Source organism: Lissotriton vulgaris, unplaced genomic scaffold, assembly GCF_964263255.1.
Source record: "Lissotriton vulgaris unplaced genomic scaffold, aLisVul1.2 SCAFFOLD_1028, whole genome shotgun sequence".
Classification (NCBI taxonomy): domain Eukaryota; kingdom Metazoa; phylum Chordata; class Amphibia; order Caudata; family Salamandridae; genus Lissotriton; species Lissotriton vulgaris.
Genome location: NW_028245109.1, coordinates 462,263 through 481,261, shown reverse-complemented (window position 1 = coordinate 481,261; position 18,999 = coordinate 462,263). Strand labels below are relative to the sequence as shown.

Below are 18,999 nucleotides of genomic sequence, written 5' to 3'. Positions count from 1 at the left end.
CTAAGAGAGTGGTATCAGGAGAGAGATAACCTGGGCATCCAACTTCAGGAATTAACATACTTTTACCCTAGGTCTTTGGTAGCCATTAGGCCTCAGCAGGAATCTACTCAGTGGAGCTATCAGAGGCACCAGAGACCTCAACATGAGGATTACTACTATTCATTATCCCTATCAAATAGATATCAGGCATTGATGGGAGCAGATCTCTTAGACTGATGCACCCAGGGATCTTCCTCCCCCATATCTAGTCCGCAATTACAATCACTCATTGTAGATCCCCAAACATCAAGTCAATCATCATTATTATTGGTGGCAAACTTAATCCCTGAACCGGGCACCCAGGATAGGGGTATAGACCCACCCCAAACCTCTCAAAATATCCCGTCCCATTTGGAATGCACAGAAAGCCAGATGGCTGTAGTCTCATGGAACGTGGCAGGTTTAGCAGGAAAGATTGATGACATACAATGGCAGGCGATCACAACAGTTCATCCTGTGATCGCGATTCAAGAAACATGGGCTACCGAGGCATTCCATATTCTGGGCTATAAACCTTTCTTTACCCCAGCTATAGCCAGCAGGAGAGGTAGGCCAAAGGGAGGTCTAACTATATATACATCTATAACCTCGGGCCCAGTGATTCAAAAAACACTTTTGGACGATAACTATTTTCAAATACTTCTTTCCATATGGGGTTCTCAGAAAAATCTAATAATCATACATTTTTACAATAATATCCCACCTCTGGAAGCGGAAAACGTGCTTAAGAAATTGGATTCCACCCTTAATGGTATTGAAGAGTCATCAAAAGAGGATATGACAATTATATGGGTGGGGGACTTTAACTGCTCCTTATGTCCCTTGAGCACAAAGGGGGTGTGCGGTTGGGAGGGCGACGAAGAGGCGATGATTTATCATCACTTCTGTCATACAAAATTTGGAGATCAGATGAATAGGATCATGGGGCACTACTCCTTGGCTTTTACAAATGAGCTCTGTACTCCACCTAAACCGTTCACACCTACCTTTAATGGAAGAGGAGCCAACTCAATAATCGATTTTGCCCTATTTTCAGCACGGTATTCAGCTCAGGTAATTGATTGGCGTACTCTCGATTCACCTATGAGCGACCATTTTCCTATCCTTTCTATTTATAATTTCAAACTTAGCAACCAACTTCATCCTCTTGGCAGCTGTTATGACGTTACCCCGATTTTAGGTCAAAAAAATGGGTTTACAATCAAATGGGAAAAGGTAATCCCAGAAACATTTAATAAAAACCTGATAAGCTCCTCCCTGGAAGATTTTAATATCTGTTTATCCCTAGATGAGGACCCACTAACTGTCCTTAGATCCTTTGGTAACATCTCAGGTAAAATTAAGGATATCCTTGTAAGAACCCAATCCAACAAACAAAAAGGTCCTTTCGGGTGGTTTGATAAGAAATGCAGAAGTGCCCTTACTGCATTAAAAAATATCCTGCACTGTAGCTCATCTACGAGAGTAGAGATCAGAACTGCGAGACGGAACTATCGCCTTGCCTTAAGCTTTAGGAAAAAAGAACTGAAATTAAAAGCGTGGGCTAACCTGCATGAAGCATGTAACAAAAGGGACAACGTTGCCTTTTGGAAGGCCGTGAGCGCTCCATTCTACCAGGAGCGAGCGGGCCCCTCAATAGACAACGCAATCTCTGCACAGGAATGGGTCCAACACTTCCAGAAACTTTATAGCTGTTCAGTCCCTACTGGTGAGGATCACACGACTACAAGATCTACAAATGTAATAGAGGGTTTTAGCTATCCAATAGATATTTCCTTTACCCTAGAAGAAGTTCAAAGAGCTTTTAAAGAAAGTCCAGCGGCAAAAGCGCCAGGACCAGACAAGGTCCCATTAGATGTTTTTAAAAATCTCCCTGACCTTTGGGCCCCAATTTTAACAAACGTCCTCAATTCCTCTAATAAAGTCGGATTCATTAAAACCTGGCAAGAGGCTATCCTGGTCCCTATACACAAAAAAGGGGATAGAAATGATCCTGCCTGCTACAGGCCCATCTCGCTCTTAGATGGCCTAATGAAAACAGCAGGCAGAATCATCCTTACCAGGATGCAGGAGTGGCTCGAAGAAAAAGATATCCTATTTACAATGCAGTACGGCTTTACTAGAGGAAAGGGAACAATTGAACAAGGTTTAAATCTTGCCCTTATTATGTCAAAATATGTTCATGCCAAAAAGGTTAATTTGTACATAACATATGTAGATCTCAGTTCTGCTTTCGATTGTGTGAGGCATGACACCCTGTGGCAGATCTTAGAAGATATCAGTCTAGATAGCAGGATCATAATCTTTATCAAAGAACTCTACTCGGGGGCTGGTGCACGGGTGAGGTTCGGCAAGGGAGGCGAATGTTCTGATTTCTTCCCTATTCGTAGAGGAGTAAGGCAGGGGTGCATTCTTGCACCCCTGCTTTTTAATCTGTACATAAATGATGTGGGAACCTTGCTAACAGAAAAGTATAATCACTATCCAGTGATTAAAGGAAAACCCATACCCATACTCCTCTACGCCGACGATGCGGCTATCTTGTCACAGACTAAGAGAGTCCTACAAAACGCAGTAAATACATTCTCTGAGTACATGAATAAGAGGGGTTTATCTATAAATGTGTCCAAGACTTTCACCATGTCCTGTGGCCCAAGGAAAATCAGAGCTCCATGTAATATAAATTTGGACAATAAGTGTGTTGAATTAGCAGACATTTTCTGTTACCTTGGGGTTCATATGGACAGACAAGGTAATTGGAAACCAGCAGTGAAAGCAAGAGCGTTGGCATTCACCAAAGCAACGGGAGCTCTCCTCAACTTTGCGAAGAAGATTGGATCAAGGCAACCAAGGGAACTTTTACAAATTTATAAATCTAAATGTCTTTCCATTGGCACCTATGGGGCTGGGTTATGGGGGATACAGTCTGTGGAAATCATCCAACGAATAGAGAACAAATTCTTAAGGTATGTCTTGGCAGTGCCGCCCAGCACATCAATATATGTCCTGCATGCAGAATTGGCCATACAACATATCTCTGATACCATTAAGATGGCACCAATTTTATTGTGGCATAACATCTGGACCAACCCTGCCACAAATCTCAACAGAGCGGTAGCAGAGGACTGCCTGCAGTGCTGCGGGGTAAAAAACATCATGTGGCTTAATTATGTTAAGAGTCTGTGCTTTGAGATCGGTTGTCCAGAATATTTCTCTAACCCAGCCACCATGGACTCTATCTCCAGATCCGCGCTAAAGAAAATACTGACTGAACACTGTGAATCAAACAGACGGAAAACCCAAAGGGTCAAGATGTCAGTCAGAAATCACGATGAAGTGACACTACATAGAAACATCCAGTTGTACCTTACTGTTGACCAACCCTTTTTTTATCGTAGAATATTAACATCTTTCCGATTCGAAACATTTTTCAGACTTATTACTCTTCCAAGGTGTAACGACTGGTCCAAAGATAAACTAATTTGCCCCTGTGATAAGTTGTCAGTTCAATCTAATATTCACTGCACTTTATATTGCACTTTATACGCACTTCCAAGGCGACAAATATTACGGCCCCTTTTGTTAAAGTGGGGCATAAGAAAATCGAGAGAAGCCTATAATAAATTGCGATCCTTGGAAGATTACTATACAATTAATACTGTAATGATGTATTTAAGAGCAATATTGAAATTCAGACGGGACATTACGCTAGAATAAGTAACGTTATATTGATGATATAACGGTTCTGTCCGAGGTTATGCTCTATTTATTATTGAATACCTAATTCCCACATGTCGTTCCAATTTTATCGTATACATGGATTTTTAATACTGTTTTTGTATCAAGAATTAGTTTTTCTGCTTTGTTGATTGTATGTATGCTTTTATGAATTGTTTTTAACATTTCGAATAAAGCTTTTGAACTGAACTGAACTACTGTACGCACTTTACTTTATGATAAGTATTGCAATTGTGGCAATTCACTTCTCTTGCATGAGAAAGAAGACTGCTCAATAAATAACACCTTTTTATTGAAAACGCCCGTCTCTCTATTTGTCTGCACTCTGGTGAAACTAAGTATGCACGGTTGACTGAGCCTATTGACTGAAATAGCTGCCTATTGTTTTCACACGACTCTAGAGATACACTCTTATTCTGAGGGAGTAAAGTTGTTTATGCGGTTGTCAGAAACTGAATCCCTTCTTGTCTGAATCAGGGAAGTTCACCCCTCCCTATTCATTCAAGAAAGTTTCTAGTGACCCCTGAGCTAGCTGGCGCAAACCTAAATTAAGTTTAACATAGTCAGTAGAGACCTAGATGACCTCAGACCTACGTCTACACTGCTGTTTATGTTATTCCAATGCGCAGAGCCTATTGGGAAAATAGGAACTACACTACAGTTTTTGCAGGAGCTCTCTCGCTTCCTTTTGGAGTAACTGCAGCTCTTTCCTTGCTAGTTGCCTTCTCTTTGGCTTTCTGCTTGTAGGTGTCTTTTCCGGTTCTATGCAGTATCCGAACTGCATGATGTTTAGAACCCATTTGTCTGAAGTTATTGCCTTCCACTCCTGGAAGTAATGTTTTAGTCTTCCTCCCACTGGTCTCACATGCACGCAGGTACTTAGTGCGCTTGACCCCTGCATGTTGTCCTTGTGCCTCACCGTGGGAGTTCTTATTTGGGTGGGCACACGTTGCCCGACCAAGTCACTTGGCGGGGGGTTGCTGACCTCCCCCCCTTTTCTGGCCACGTCCTTTGCCTCTCCCGCGAAAGGACTGGCCCCTCTGCTGGTATTGCCAGGACTGCTTTTTTTGGACTTGCTGTGTTTGGTTCTCCGCCTGGTGCGATTGTTGGAACGCCTGGTGCGATGTTCTTGGCTGGTTACCACCCCTGCCGTTGGGCCTTCGTGATGGGAGTGCCCCTTTTCGACCCTCTGAACTGCAATACCCGCATGGACCTTACTTTCTCATTGTCTTTCTTTAGTTGGCTGAGCTTTTCGTCTACTGGGGCCCCGAACAAGGTCTGTCCGTTGAACGGGGTGTTCAGGATGCTGTGTTGTACTTCTGGCTTGAAGCCTGACACCCTGAGCCAGGCTTGTCTTCTTTATGTGATGCCCATCATCTTGAGCCTACTGGAGGTGTCAGCTCCGTCCAGAGCTGTCTTGATGCAAGAGTTTGCCACATTCTTCCCCTCTTTGACTAGGTTTTCAGCTCTGTCTCTGAATTCCTGAGGCATATTCTTTATCAACTTGCCCAGTTCCTCCATGATTTGGTACTGATGCCTGTTTAGTAGTGCGTTGGAATTGGCCATTCGCCAGTGCATCGCAGAATTCCTTTCAATTATTCTCCCTACCAAGTCCATCCTCTTGCTCTCCTTGTCTGGAGGTGGCCCTGAGGTAGTAGGCACATTAGCCCTCTTCCTTGCTGTGGCAGCAATGATTGAGTCAGCTGAGACCGTGCCCTGGATATAGGCTGGGTCCTTGGATGAATGTTTATACTTCTTTTTAGTCCTTGGGGTGACTGCCTTGCATGTAGCCGGCTCCTTGAAGGCTTCTTTCCCTTGTGCCATGATACTTTTCAGCATTGGCAGGTACTGGCTCTTGGTCTATGTGGGGAGCAATGTCTCGAGGAGGAAGTCAGCCTTCTGCAGCTCTTCGTCGAGTTTCACCTTGAAGACAGCCGCTGCATTCCTGATGACTGTGTTGTACACCCCAATGTCATCTGGCGGCGAAGGCCTCGAAGGAAAGGTGTTGACGCTTTCTTCAGGACTCTCTGTGTCGACATCTTGCCAGTCGATCTCCTGACTTTCCGAGGTCGCCGAACCCAGGAGCGTCTTGCGGTCGTCGTCCTCCTCATAGTAGTCGAAGGCCTCGTCTTCGTCCGGTTCGTAGAATGGTTCGACATGCTCCGACTGTTCCTCGACTTCATCCTCTTCCTCCTCGACCACCTCATGCACCTGTGGCTTGGGCTTTGTCGGGATTATGTAGTCTTTCATCCTGGCGTCGAACTTTTTTTTGTTGCAGGATGTTTTCCATTTCGGCTTCGAGACGCCTCCTCTTCTTCTCTATTTCGGCAGCCAGATCTGCGTCCAATGGGTCAGCCGGTCTCTTCGGCGGTACATTCGGCGCCGAACCTATTTTCGACGTAAAAGGTTTCGGCGCCGAGCTTATCTTCGGTGTCGGCGCGCTGGGGCCTTTTTTGGGTCCTTCTCCCTCGGCGGACGTTCCTTTTCGGAGACGCTTTTCGACGGCTTTAGCTGTTCTTCAGCTCTCGGCGCCGGGGACTCCTTCTCAGAGGATCTGCTGGGCCTGGGTTTAGGTGCGGGGGCAGAAGCTTTCGGCGCCGGCGCGTTCGAGGATTTTCCCTCGATCTTTCGAGACTCTTGGTCTCTCGGGGCTTTAGGGACCGTAGAGTCTCCTACCTTCTTTGGAGTCTTCGTAATATCGGTCTCTACGACCGTGTAGCCGTTGTCTTCGGCGGCGTTTTTGTCTTCTTCGTCTGAAGATAGGCCCAGGTCTCGAAGGGATGGAGGCAGGCCCTTGCCCTGCATCGTGGCGTTGGCTACTCTCTGTCTCGCTCGAACTCGAAGAGTTTTCGGCATAAAGGCAGAGCATGCGCTGCTCTCGTGGTCTACCGGTAGGGAGAGGTTGCAAAGCGGGTGCTGGTCCTTCTGTGCGTACTTATGGTGGCAATTTGCGCAGAACTTGAAAGGAGTCTTGTACATCTCATGCGTTCAGGGGGCCCCCTGCACTCGCATTCCTCGATGGAAAATCGAAGTTCTTGAACTTGCTTCCCTCTTTCGTCGATCTTCTCGATGATGTAGTCTCCTGAAGTCTTCTCCAATGTTTTTCGTTCAAAAACTGCGTGTTTTCTTCTTTTTTCTCCAAAAATGTCTGGAGCCCTCTCGGGAATGACCAGACCCAACCGCGGAAAAAATAATCTAAAGATGGCGCCCAAGAGTGGGTGCTTCCGCAGGAAGCGCGCCAATGTCACCGGAAATACACCAAAAGGTTGGACGTCGACGGCCACCTGGGCTACGAAAAAAAAAAAACAACAAAGAAAAGACTACGATTCTGGACCCAACCACAAGGCCGCGGAATAATGCACAGCATAGTGAATCCAGAAAGATTCATGCTGCAAAACTAGTGATTAGGAAAGGTGGGTCTGTGGGATCTCCTCTAAAAGGGGCAATTTCAGTTTTTCCACGTGAATAAAAATCATCTTTTGTTTAGTGTCACAGAGGGAAAGGTGTGGTGCAGCCACCAAAGCGTCTGACTACGGAGCACGAGACTAGCGGTTCAATACCCGGCACAGGCGGCAGGTCAGCATAATGTGGCTCTGGGCAATAGCTCACTTAATCTCCCTTATGTCCCACAGCACCTTGAGACCCTTAGGGGTGATTAGTTTACGCTTTACAAATACCGGATTATTGTTATAAACATCCGGGAGCTGCAGCATGATCGGCATCTCGCTCAAGGCTGAATTGAGTAGAGGGTTGCTTAGGAACAGGCCTGGTTGGCGGTCTCAGAGTGTACTTCGGATGAGAAGCAAGTTTGCTGCTGCCTCAGGCTCGAGGTGTGATGACGCTTGGCACAGCCCAGCATCCTTCACCAAGGGTTTGTTCTGAGTCGAGACAGACTCTCAGGATTGAGTGGGCTCAGCAGCCACAACTGGACTTGAAGCTCGGTGCATACCGAGGTTTAGCTTGGGACTCAACTCCACACTCACTAGCCAGGGCTTCTCTGCTTCAACTTGGCTGATGGTTTCAAGGCTGAGCCATCCCAGGTTGTCCCTCAAGCATGTGGGGAGGGCTGAAGAGGAGGGATAGAGATGCTAGGTGTGGTCTTTGTCTTAGCCCAGTGGGCTTCTGTGAACAGCCACATACTCTTCTTCCTCTTGCTCAGACCCCGATGTCTAGGAAGACAGCAATGCCAGGCTCTTATATCCATGCACCTATGGAAGACTTGATGGCCGATGCTCCCTCTCCCTCGTTCTCGAAGATATCATCGCAGCTGAAAATGCACTACATCTTATGGGGTGCCCAGGGCCAGACCTTTAGTATTAAATAGTCTTTCTGCACAAATGGCCTTGCAGAAGGAGCAAGACATCTTGTTGTGCTGATGGGACCAGTACAGACTGCAGACTCTGCATCGGTCTGACCAACAGGATTTGGTTTTGCAAATAAGGCAGAACAGAAAGCATGCTCTATCCTTTACACCCCTCACAATAGTCATTCTCCGAATAGTACCTTATTGTCAAGACTTCTCAGTGTGACCGACGCTGAGCATCCCTGGTTGTGGTCCAGCAAGTCATATTCTTAGCCATGGTGCCTTGAAGTGGCTGGTTTCTGGAACAGACTTGTCTACGGCTCTCACTGATGGTTGCTAAAGTGTTCTTGTCCCTCAGGTCTAATTCCCAATGGTTTGCACTGAAGTTCCCAGGAAAGAGTCCTTGAGCTGGCACTCAAATACCCAAAGATAATGGCAGAAAAAAATAATCTGAAGTTGTGTATTTGTCCTAGTCCATTATCGATTAGGGCGGAGTCACAACAGGTCTTGAAATTTTAAAATAACGTCAATGAAAAAAACTTGCAAACATCTGCACCCAACACTAGAACACAGGAGTATGCAGAGCATGTGTATTTACAGCTCCACAGATGCAACAAAAAATATTTTAAAGGGAATGGACCTATGAACTGTCTACAAGCCTGTAAAAACACACACTCCAATCCATGGCCTACTGAATGATCAACCCTAACAGAATGGGAATGAAGTCACAACAAACTAATAAAGATAAGAGTTAATTCAAGAAATGCATTGGACAGGTGAAGTACCCCAAGAAAATAAAAAAGTTGTGAGGGACAAGTTACTACAACCAGAGTGACTCATGTAGAAGCTAGATCAAACTGCACATTGACATGAATTAGAATCAACGCAGGGAGAGCTGAAGAAGAAAGAGTTCCAATAACTAGATTTGCTAGTGTTTGAGCTTCTGTGTTTTTATTTTTTTCGAGAAAGAAGAAGACAAAATGAAGGAAGATGGCATTCGGCTAGGATTGCGAGTAGGTGCAGGAACCACAGACATAGGTAAGGATACAAAAACAAAGGAGAAGGCGTAATCTTACCTGTTTGCTACAACTGGAATTTCTTTTATAGGTAGAAAAAACTTAGATGACGTCACTTTCTTAAATTGAGCTTGTTCATACGGGTATAGCAAAATTAATGGCAGCGTAAAGTCGAAAGTGATCCTTAGCCCATCCACCATTTCTTTACACAGTTCGACACTGGAAAAATGACAGGATACGCATCCATTAAGCATTACATCAGCTTAACATAAAAAATGCATTTGTTTATTTCTTAGTACCTAAATTTAGATAGCAAACAGCCATTTAGACAACCCACCTAGATATTCTATCACTATCAATAATCAAAGTTTGTTGGTTTGTAGACAAGAGGCACTCGCCTCAAAAACATAAAAATTGAGAGACAATGATACTGTGATCAATTAATGAACAGTACATCAAAGGCCACTTACTTCTTTTCTGGTGGGATGTAGTGCAAATTCATATTAACGTTGGAAGTCGTTTGATGGTTTCGAAATCGCTCATTTGCTGAAAATGCTGCATTAATTGCAAAATGTTTCACATACGACTCTAAAATTGTGATAATATTGGTTTGACAAGGCAACTTCACCAGCTAAAATGATAAACCAAGGAAACGTTTAAAAATGATACAAAGACAAAGGGAGTAATTTAAGAATGTTAACACTTCAGACATTCTACTCAAAATACATGTCTATGGCCTTTATACTGATCAGCAGCAATGTTAAAAGCATAACTTCTGGGAGCTATGTAAGAAGTGACAAAGACAGATAAGAATTTAATGAAGATTTGCAAGACGTTAAAAGTTGTGGATAATAATACTTAATCGAAAGAGAAAGGCAGACTATCATCAGTTACTTAGAATAATTGTAATTAGAAAATAAAGCTGAACTTATTAGGTAGTAAAAATGCAATTTATAAGAAGGTGAAGGACTGAAAAGTGCCTTTTCATACCCTTTTTCTTTTGTTGATGTAGTAGCAGTCTTCCTCAAGCTTCTTCTTTAAAACCTCTGGAATTTCAATGCTTATTATTCTTTCTTCCATTTCTCTTTTTGAGTGAATATCTTGTTCCTCTTTCTAAAGTAAATGTTGTGACAGTTAAATTAGAGAGAGAATAAAGTATCGAGAAGTATACATTTTAAAGGATATAGTTTCTAGATTCAAGGATGTGCGAGCCCATCGATGTGGTGGATTAGTACACTAGTGCATCCCAGCTATGTTTGAGTAACATAAATACCCCTACATACATAGATAATACAGGTATGCAAATTACCTACTGGACATCCTTCTACAAAGAAATATATAAAAAGTTAAAAAAGCACACAAATGGGCCACATACTGTCAAGCTGAACTCATTTACTCTTGACTGAATCAAGACAGTTCAAGCATCAAACACAAGATCTTATCTAACACCCCCTTTTACGCCACCCTCCAGTGGCACCTCGTCCTGACAGGTGTAGTCCCGTCATCTTCAAGATGGAGGGAACTGAGATGTGTGCTTCATTTTTTCTCCCCCACCTGCGGGTGGGTTTGGCAAATGGGGATACATCTCCCTTTCTCACTAGGTTTTCCCGCAGATTCTGTCGTCAAAGTGGGGTCAGAAACAGTGGGAGCCAGCTGCTGATAGCAGCAGCGGTTGGGGGTAGCTAACAAACGCAGCAAGCCTTTAAAGCGACCCCTTCATGGATCCTGCCCATCCTGGGGGAGGAGACAGGACACCTCTGCCCCAGATGAGCTTTGTTTCAGGACACGGAGAGCAGAGGCTCTCTACACAGGGGTCAAGGAAACCTGTCTAGGGGTGGCAGGTGGCTGGTAGCCAATCAGGACCCACAACAGGGCTGGTAGTTTTTCAGGAGATATCTCCAAGATGCCCTCTGAGTGCATTTTTCATTAAATCCCACACTGGCATCCGTGTGGGTTTAATGTGCTCAGGAGTTTGGTACAAAACTTCCCAGTTTTCAGTGGAGCCATTCATGGAGATGAAGAGTTTGTAATGACAAACTTCCAGCCCCTATACTCAAAATTACTTCACTGCACTTACAATGTCTGTGAATGGCACAGACACTGTAAGGGCATATTGCTCATGCAACTATGCCCTCACCGGTGGAAAGGTACACCCTGCCTTTAGGGCTGTACGGTCTGCTAAAGGAGTGACTTACCCTTGCAACAGGCAGAGTTGGTGGACATGGCATCTATGGATGGGTGCCATTTCGACTCTTCAGTTTAGCCTGAACCAAAACACGCAGCCTGTGTGTGGGTGTTCAGGAGAGGGGTCTCTGAGGGTGGCATACATGCTTACATGTTGCCCAGAGGTGTGCTAATTGAGGAAACAAAGGTACAGTTTTGGGAACGAACACATGCCCTGGGAATCTGATTGACAGGGACCCAGGAAACCCTCAGTCAAGTTGGCATAATGTATCTAGCAAAACCTATGGGGTAACCATGCAAAAAGGGGCACTTTCCTATATACGTACACTAACTTCTTCACATTTGGAGCAGTGGTAAATGCAGAAAACTGGCTAGAAAACTATGGTATGGGTTCATGAGCTAAAAGTTGGAGCAAGACAACAACCTTCAGTGGTTAAGCAGTCTGGGGATTCAACTTACTAGTACATCCATTTCAAACATATTAGGCATGTTTTTATCTTTCATTACATTGGGAACTAGGAGAAGTTGGAAAAGCACATTTTGCCTAAGTAGAATTAGCAAAGGTCTTCAACTTTATTAGACACAGAGTGGAGCAGTATTCCTTAAGAAATGAACAACCCAAGGATGTTTCTATAGTAAGTGACAATAACTTTCAGTACATAATCAAAGCAGGAATAATTTGTGGATTCTAGATATGAGATGGCACTGAAGATGCATTAGGCAAGCAAATATAAACAAGGTTTTTTTTTCTCGTTTTAGACTATGAGAAAATCATGCAGTTCGCCACAGGCCTACTAAGAAAAGGTTACATAGCTTTTATAATGTTGATTCTAAAGGATTTTGTTTTTACCATTGTAGTAGTAGATAGGAAATTGTTCAGTTAATTAAAACTTACAATATGACACTCTTACATCATCATATAACACGTATTACCTAAGAATCATATTTTTAAAAAACGGTTTAAAATACAATTAAAATCTTTGTAATATTTTCAAAACTGCTAGGCAAAACTGATTTTTAGCAGCACCGATCTACAGTTAGAACCTTTTATAAAATCTTATTGCACTTAATATGCCCATTGCGCCTTACATGTACTATTTACACCATTGTGGATTAACATTAACTCAACATCAACTCAAGGTATGTGAGCTTGTTTCCTAGTAAGTGTTTTGTAACAGGATCTCAAGACGATTATTCAGAAGGATTTATCGGCCAAGAGTACTATTCAGGGCAATGAAGGTGAAGGGGTGATCAGTCACAGTATTGACCAGATGACATAGCTACCCGGCTGCCCAGCTGGACAAATAAATACAGGGTAACGGCTACAAACACAGTAAAGCAATATAATATTTTTACAGCTATTTTTGCACAAATGATTTAAAAGAACTAGTAGTTTCCTTTAGATGGTTGGCCATATCCTAGTTTTACATACATGTTACAGGCCACAAACACTAACAAATTGAGCATATGAGAGACAGTTCATCCACACAGATGCACAACACCAATCAAGTTAGAGGCGCCTACTTGTTATGATCTTACTGAGCCAGTAAGTCACTCCTATGGCCGTCTGAGTTGTGGGGTTGGCAGAGGTGGACACACCTTCTGGGCTGGCTAATTGTTCCTGCTTGTCTTCCAGACGAAAAGGAGGGGAGACGGGAAGGGGGCCTGCTCCGGTTAGCAGGAAAGGCAGAGGGTTGCATTACAAAGGCTGCAAGGCCTTTGAAGCACCCCTGCCATAGATGGCTCTTCCTGGCCTGGTGGAGGTGTGAACACCTTGCCCAGGAAAGGCTTTGTTTCTGGGCTCGGGGAGTGAAGGCTCCCACCCTAGGGGTCCAGAAACATGTCTCATGATGGCAGGCTGGTGTGTATCAGTCAGGGAACCCACCAGAGGCTGGTTGTTTTTCAGGGGGGCCTCTCTAAAATGCCCTCGGAGTACACTTTCATTAAATCCCACACTAGCATCAGTGTGGATTTAATGTGCTGAGAAGTTTGATACCAAACTTCCCAGTTTTCAATAAAGCCATTGTGGTGCTGTGGAGTTCGTAATGACAAACTCCCAGCACCATATACTCTTAATGACATTACTGCACTCACACAGTCTAAGTATTGGCTCAGACACTGTAGGGGTACAGGGCACATGCACCTCACCACTGGTATAGTGCACCCAGCAAGGGATATGTGCCATGTACATTGCCTCTAAGGGTAGCACAATCGGTGCTGCAGCCCTTAGAGGCCTTCCCTGGCCACAGTCCCATTGGTACTTTTACAAGGTACTGGCATGTGGCCAGAGAGGTGCCAATTGGGGGTACAAGGTACAGTTTTGGGGAAAGAAAACAGACCACAGGAAACTGATTGGCCGGGACCCAGGGCATATTAAGTCAATGTCCATCAGTAGTCTGGCAAAAAGTGGGGTGAGAGGAATCAGCTGTGATTTGCTCTAATTCATTTTAATCCCTGAAAATTCAAAAAGAACAATTGATGGACAAAATGCAGAACAATGTCATACATTCACCCCAATACAGAGATCTGGGCCTACATCCATTGTTCTTTGGCTCACCATGCCACTCCAGTTTGAACCCAGCCATATGCAAATCATTCTTGACTGTATGCCTCATGGGAACAGTCCAGCCCGAACTGCCAGGCCAGGTCCTCCCTGGACTGGAAACAAGCATCCTAGGACCAGTTTTGGGGTTTCACCCCTCATCAGCCAGGATAGCTTGACTCCAGTGGCGTGGAAAGCGCGGGACCCAAGTCTGGGCATACCCGTAACACTTGGGGTGACAATTGCAAAAAGAACAAAGCCCTTTTAAAGAAACCCAATTTGGATCCAGAAGACTGGGCCAACTAGCAACCCATCTCCTTACTTCCTGGAGTAAGTAAATTAGCGTAGAAGCACACTAATTCAATTTTATCGGCCTTTCTGGAAAACAATAATCATCTTCATCTCACTCAGACAGATTCAGATTTCAACAGGGCACCAAAACTGCTCTTCTTGCCGTAGTAGAGGAAACCAGGAATATCCTTGATAACGGAGACTGCAGCCCTAATTCTATTGGACCTCAGCACAGCCTTCTATACGTTAAATCACCATCTGATGATCCAAAGACTTAGGGAGACTGGAGTGACTGGATTAGCATTAAAATGGCTACAGTCCTTCCTTCAAAACAGGGTCTTTACAGTCTTTGAAGAAGAATCCTCCTCGAAACAAATACCTCTGACATTTGTGGACCCACTGGGATCTTCTCTAAGCCCTACTATGTTCAATGTTTACATGAGCTCACTGGCAGAAACTGTATGCCCATTTGGTGTACAGATCATCACATATGCTGATGATACCCAGTTAGTTATCTCAATGAAGCAACACAACCAACATGGTCCTGACCTAGCCTCTTGCCTTGAGAAGGTTTTTAATTGGATGAACAATTCATTTTTAAAACTCAATGGATCAAAGCCCGAACTCTTGCTCTTGGGGAAGTCTGCCTCTCTAAACATAGACCTCCTCTAGCTGCCTAGGTTCCCCCTGTCCCAAAAAACCAAATTAAAAGTCTAGGGGTCTGGCTTTACTGTAACCTTGATTTCAAGGAACTATCACGCAAAGTGGCAGCCAGCTGCTATGGCCTTCTAAGAATGATCCGAAAGATACTCCCCCTGTTACCCTTTGCCGCCAGATGGCTGCTAGTCCAAGCTCTTATTCTATCTTGACTGGACTATGCTACTGCTGTGTACCTGGGAGCCCCTGAGGCCACCATCAAAAGACTTAAAACGGTACAGAATTGTGCAGCCCCCCGCATGCTGCTGAATATTCCCAGATGCTCCTCAGCAAAATCCGCCCTCGCCACCTTGCATTGGCTCCCTGTTCAGGAAATAACTCAAATCAAGGCTCCGTGCATTACACATAAGGCATACTCTGGAAAGGACTTGCTTCTGATTCGTCCCTGGATCCAACCCTATCGGCCCAACAGAGCCCTTAGATCTGATAACAAAGGTTTAATCTTAGTTCCCAAGATTAAACGATCACGGAGTGGAGGACGACTGTTTACATATAAGGCAGTCAGGCTTTGGATCAATCTTCCCCTCCACATACGCTCTGAACCTGATTATCTCAAGTTCAGAAAACTACTGGAAAGCTTTCTCTTTCCTTGATCTCCTCATAGCATAAATGGCGCCACAGCGCTGGAATGCCTCCAAGTAATGAATTCTTTCATTCATTCATTCAGAATGCAGAGCAATGTCATACATTCACCCCAGTACAGAGATCTAGGCCTAAATGAGTTTGCTTCATCCCTGAAAATGCACCTAATCGAATGATCTCCCTAAGAATAGGATTCAGGCTGAAATGCAGGGCACGAAAATAAAGTGTCCTATCATCAGCATATAGCAAAATCAGCAGGTGTTAGGTTGGGTATCTGAGTGCTTATTCGCTATGCCTTTGTCGAAGTGCCGCCGCTAAAGGATCTACTGCGAGAGCAAACAGGAGGGGTGACGGGGGCACCCTTGCCTGATGCTTCGTGAAATGGGAAAAGAGCTAGATCTGATGCCGTTGATCTATATAGTGGCTCTCAGTTTGCTATAGTGTAGGGCGATCCAGGACAGATATGCTGCGTGAAAACCCCCTCCTCCTTAGCACCGTAAACAAAAAGTCCCACTCTATCGGCCTGAATGCTTTGGTGGCATCTAAAAAACTGCCACCTCAGCTAAGTCAGGGTCGATATCTTGAATCAGAGCAAAGATGGTACGCTAATTGTGGGAGGTGGTGCGTCCTTGTATGAATCCCGCTTATTCCGGTAGGACCAATCTTTCCATTAGGAGACTGTTAGCCAATGCCTTTGCTAGTGTCTTTGCATTGCAATCAATTAAAGACAATGGCCTGTAAGCTTCACACTCTGGGGCTATTTTGCCCGCTTAAGAATGGTGATGATCGATGCTTCACGCATTGTTAGGGGGAGGATTCCGGAGTCTCTTGCCTCATCATAGACTACTTTTAAGATGGGGACCAGCGTTTCAGCACAGCATTTATAGAACTCGGCAGGTAGGCAGTCCGGACCAGGGGCCCTACCGGATCTTAGTTGCATTATAGCCACTCATATCTCCTCTGCCTCAAAATCCGCTGAGAGAAATTCTCTCTGCACATCGCTCAGCCACCCAAGCGCTAGATCTTCAAAGTAACTATCTACGTCTGTACCTTCCGTCCTACGCATCGTGTAAAGGGAAGAGTAAAATTCAGAGAAGGCCCCAAGGATACTTTTAGTGTCTTGGCATACTGAACCGTCAGTGTTTTGAACTGCTAGTGTATAGTTGGAGAACGTGGGGATATGTACTGTTTCAGCCAGGGCTCTCCTCAGTCTCTCATCTTATCCGTATCTGCAGGCGCAGTGGTATTTAGATCTGAAGAGGTCTTTTTGTTCGCTGTTTCTTGGTATTTCGTTATCAGCTCATGAAGGTGGGTCTGAAGGTTGGCCTGCTAGTAACCTTTCAATGTATCTGTTGTGTGTGTTTTAATGGCCTTAATTTCCGTTTCTAAATGCTTAAGCTGCCGTCGGATGTCCCCACAATGTCAGCCAGATGGTCAATACGAGACCAGCTGGAGTGCACGCTGGAATGAAAGGTGCCTACCCGACACAAAGGATGCAACACCCTCTGTGCATCAAATAGCTGGTGGGCCGACAATTTCCACCAGGCACTTCCCTGCTCTAGCTTGAGGGGCTGGGGTGTGATGGGAGCGATCTATGCTTGGGTCAAGTGTGGTATTAAAGTCTCCTCCCCATATTAGGTGTGTAGAACCAATATCTAGGATGAGTCCCCATAGTTTACTAAAGAGGGTAGGATCATCTATGTAGGGTCCGTAGCAATTCACAAGTGTGACGGAGTGTGTGGCTAAGTGTCCCAACATGACACAGTATCGTCCCTGGGGATCCTGCAAAGGGCCAGATGGGTGATATTAGACATTAGATTTAAATAACATGGCATTCCCTAGAGCATAAGTTGAATAGGAGGCAAAGCATCTGTATCCCAGGGTCAAGGTGCGTCTCTTGTAGCATAGTTATTTGTATGTTATGCATATCCAGATACCCAAATATGTGCCTGCACTTTTGAGGGTCCCTAAGGCAACGCATAATTCAAGTTAGCAGGGTAATAGAGGGACAGCTTCGGGGCGGGGGACATTGCCAATTTCCTTGGTAGCAGTTTGTTGTTGTCTATCATCCGTGGTCATTCTGTATTCCTGGGATAGTCTAAGAGTTGTGTTAGTGAGAGCATATGCAGTTATGGGCAAACCTCTCACTTCTTTAACCCCTTCCCAAACCACCCCCATCCCCCCCCCCTCAGGCCTCCACAACAGCAGCCCGAACTCGCTGGCAAAAATGTCCCCATAATATAACCCAACAAAAGCTGAACACAAGAACAGTCATTTCAAATGCCTGAAAGCAGGAAACTGTCCTGCACAGAGGACACCAGCTAGAGTAGTGGTAGGGGAGAGTAGGGGGAACATTGGAAGTGAGTAGGAATTATATAAGAATAAGGGGGTGAAGAGAAGAAGTAGAGAAGAGGGGAAGGGTGAGCAATAAAACATTAATGAGAAACAGCAAGAATTTCATTCTAAGGGGGAATTCCTGCTGGGTGGTGCTCTCTATAGTTCTCGTGAGAACGAGGATACCCGAGATTGAGAGAATTAGTGGAGACTGTCCACAGTCTTTACTGCCACTGAGTATTTTGTTTATAGTATATGGTGCATTTCTTCACTGAGGTGAATATCTTCCAATAAGACTATGTGCCCTTTATAAGGGTTTCTCATTGAGGAAATACTTTAAAGTAGTGGCTTCACTGAAGTGAATATCATCCAATATGATTCTGTGTCCCTCCATAATGGTGTCTCATTGAGGAAATACTTTAAAGTAGTGGAAAAAGAGAAAGGGAATATTAAAGATTTGATAATATTCATGCCTGAGTCTATTTGTTAAGTGCCAATGCAGCACGGAGCAGTAGGTTGTCTGAAATGTAGAGTTCCAGAAGGCGGCAGGCCAACCAACTATCTTGTCTCTGACAGAGGAGAAGTTGGACTAGACCTGCGGCTGGTGTCACCATTTTGAGTATCTCGTCTGCCCATTCGCTTCAGGAATTCTTCGGTCTGCTGCGGTGTAGTGAAAAAATTGTGCTTTTCGCTGAAGGTTATGCGTAGCTTTGCCAGATATAACATGGCGGATGGGATGTTGGCCGGCAGCAATCTCCGCTTCACCAGGAGGAACTTCTTGCAAGCCTCTTGGACTGCTATAGTAAAGTCTGGGTAAATGGAATTGCCCCCATAGTTCAGATTGCCCTTTGCCCATGCCAATCTTAGTACCATGTCCAGGTAATTGAGAAGCCTAGCCATTATGGGCCAGGGGGAGCACCTGGAGAAGGTTTGGTGGTTAGCGCTCAGTGTGCCCTCTCCACCACCAGCTGCTTGGCGAAGGATGTGGCCCCAAACAGATCTAACAACATGGCTTCTATATAATCCTCCATATGTTTTATGTTCATAAATTCCGGGATTCCTATGACACAGATGCTGTTTCTGTGCGAGCGCGCCTCTAAATCTTCATTTTTGGCAGAGATGACCTTTAACAGACGCTCCATATCATGCAGCTTCTCTCCTTTAGTTGTGGCCTCGTCCTCTATATGGAAAATTCTGTGTTCTGTCTCGCTGATGCGTCCCTCATGCTTCTCGACTCATTGCGTGATATAGTC

At 44.7% G+C, this 18,999-nt stretch overlaps 1 protein-coding gene across 1 annotated transcript in view; it reads right to left on the bottom strand.

Moving 5' to 3' along the window:
• Nucleotides 1-18,999, bottom strand: part of MSL3 (MSL complex subunit 3) — a 223,829-nt gene that overhangs the window by 127,952 nt on the left and 76,878 nt on the right. The window contains exons 6-8 of the mRNA XM_086949003.1: nt 10,087-10,209; nt 9,567-9,727; nt 9,157-9,315 (exon numbers count right to left, since the gene is read on the bottom strand). Coding sequence (XP_086805129.1) covers nt 9,157-9,315; nt 9,567-9,727; nt 10,087-10,209 — 443 coding nt within the window. The remainder of the gene's footprint in view (nt 1-9,156; nt 9,316-9,566; nt 9,728-10,086; nt 10,210-18,999) is intronic.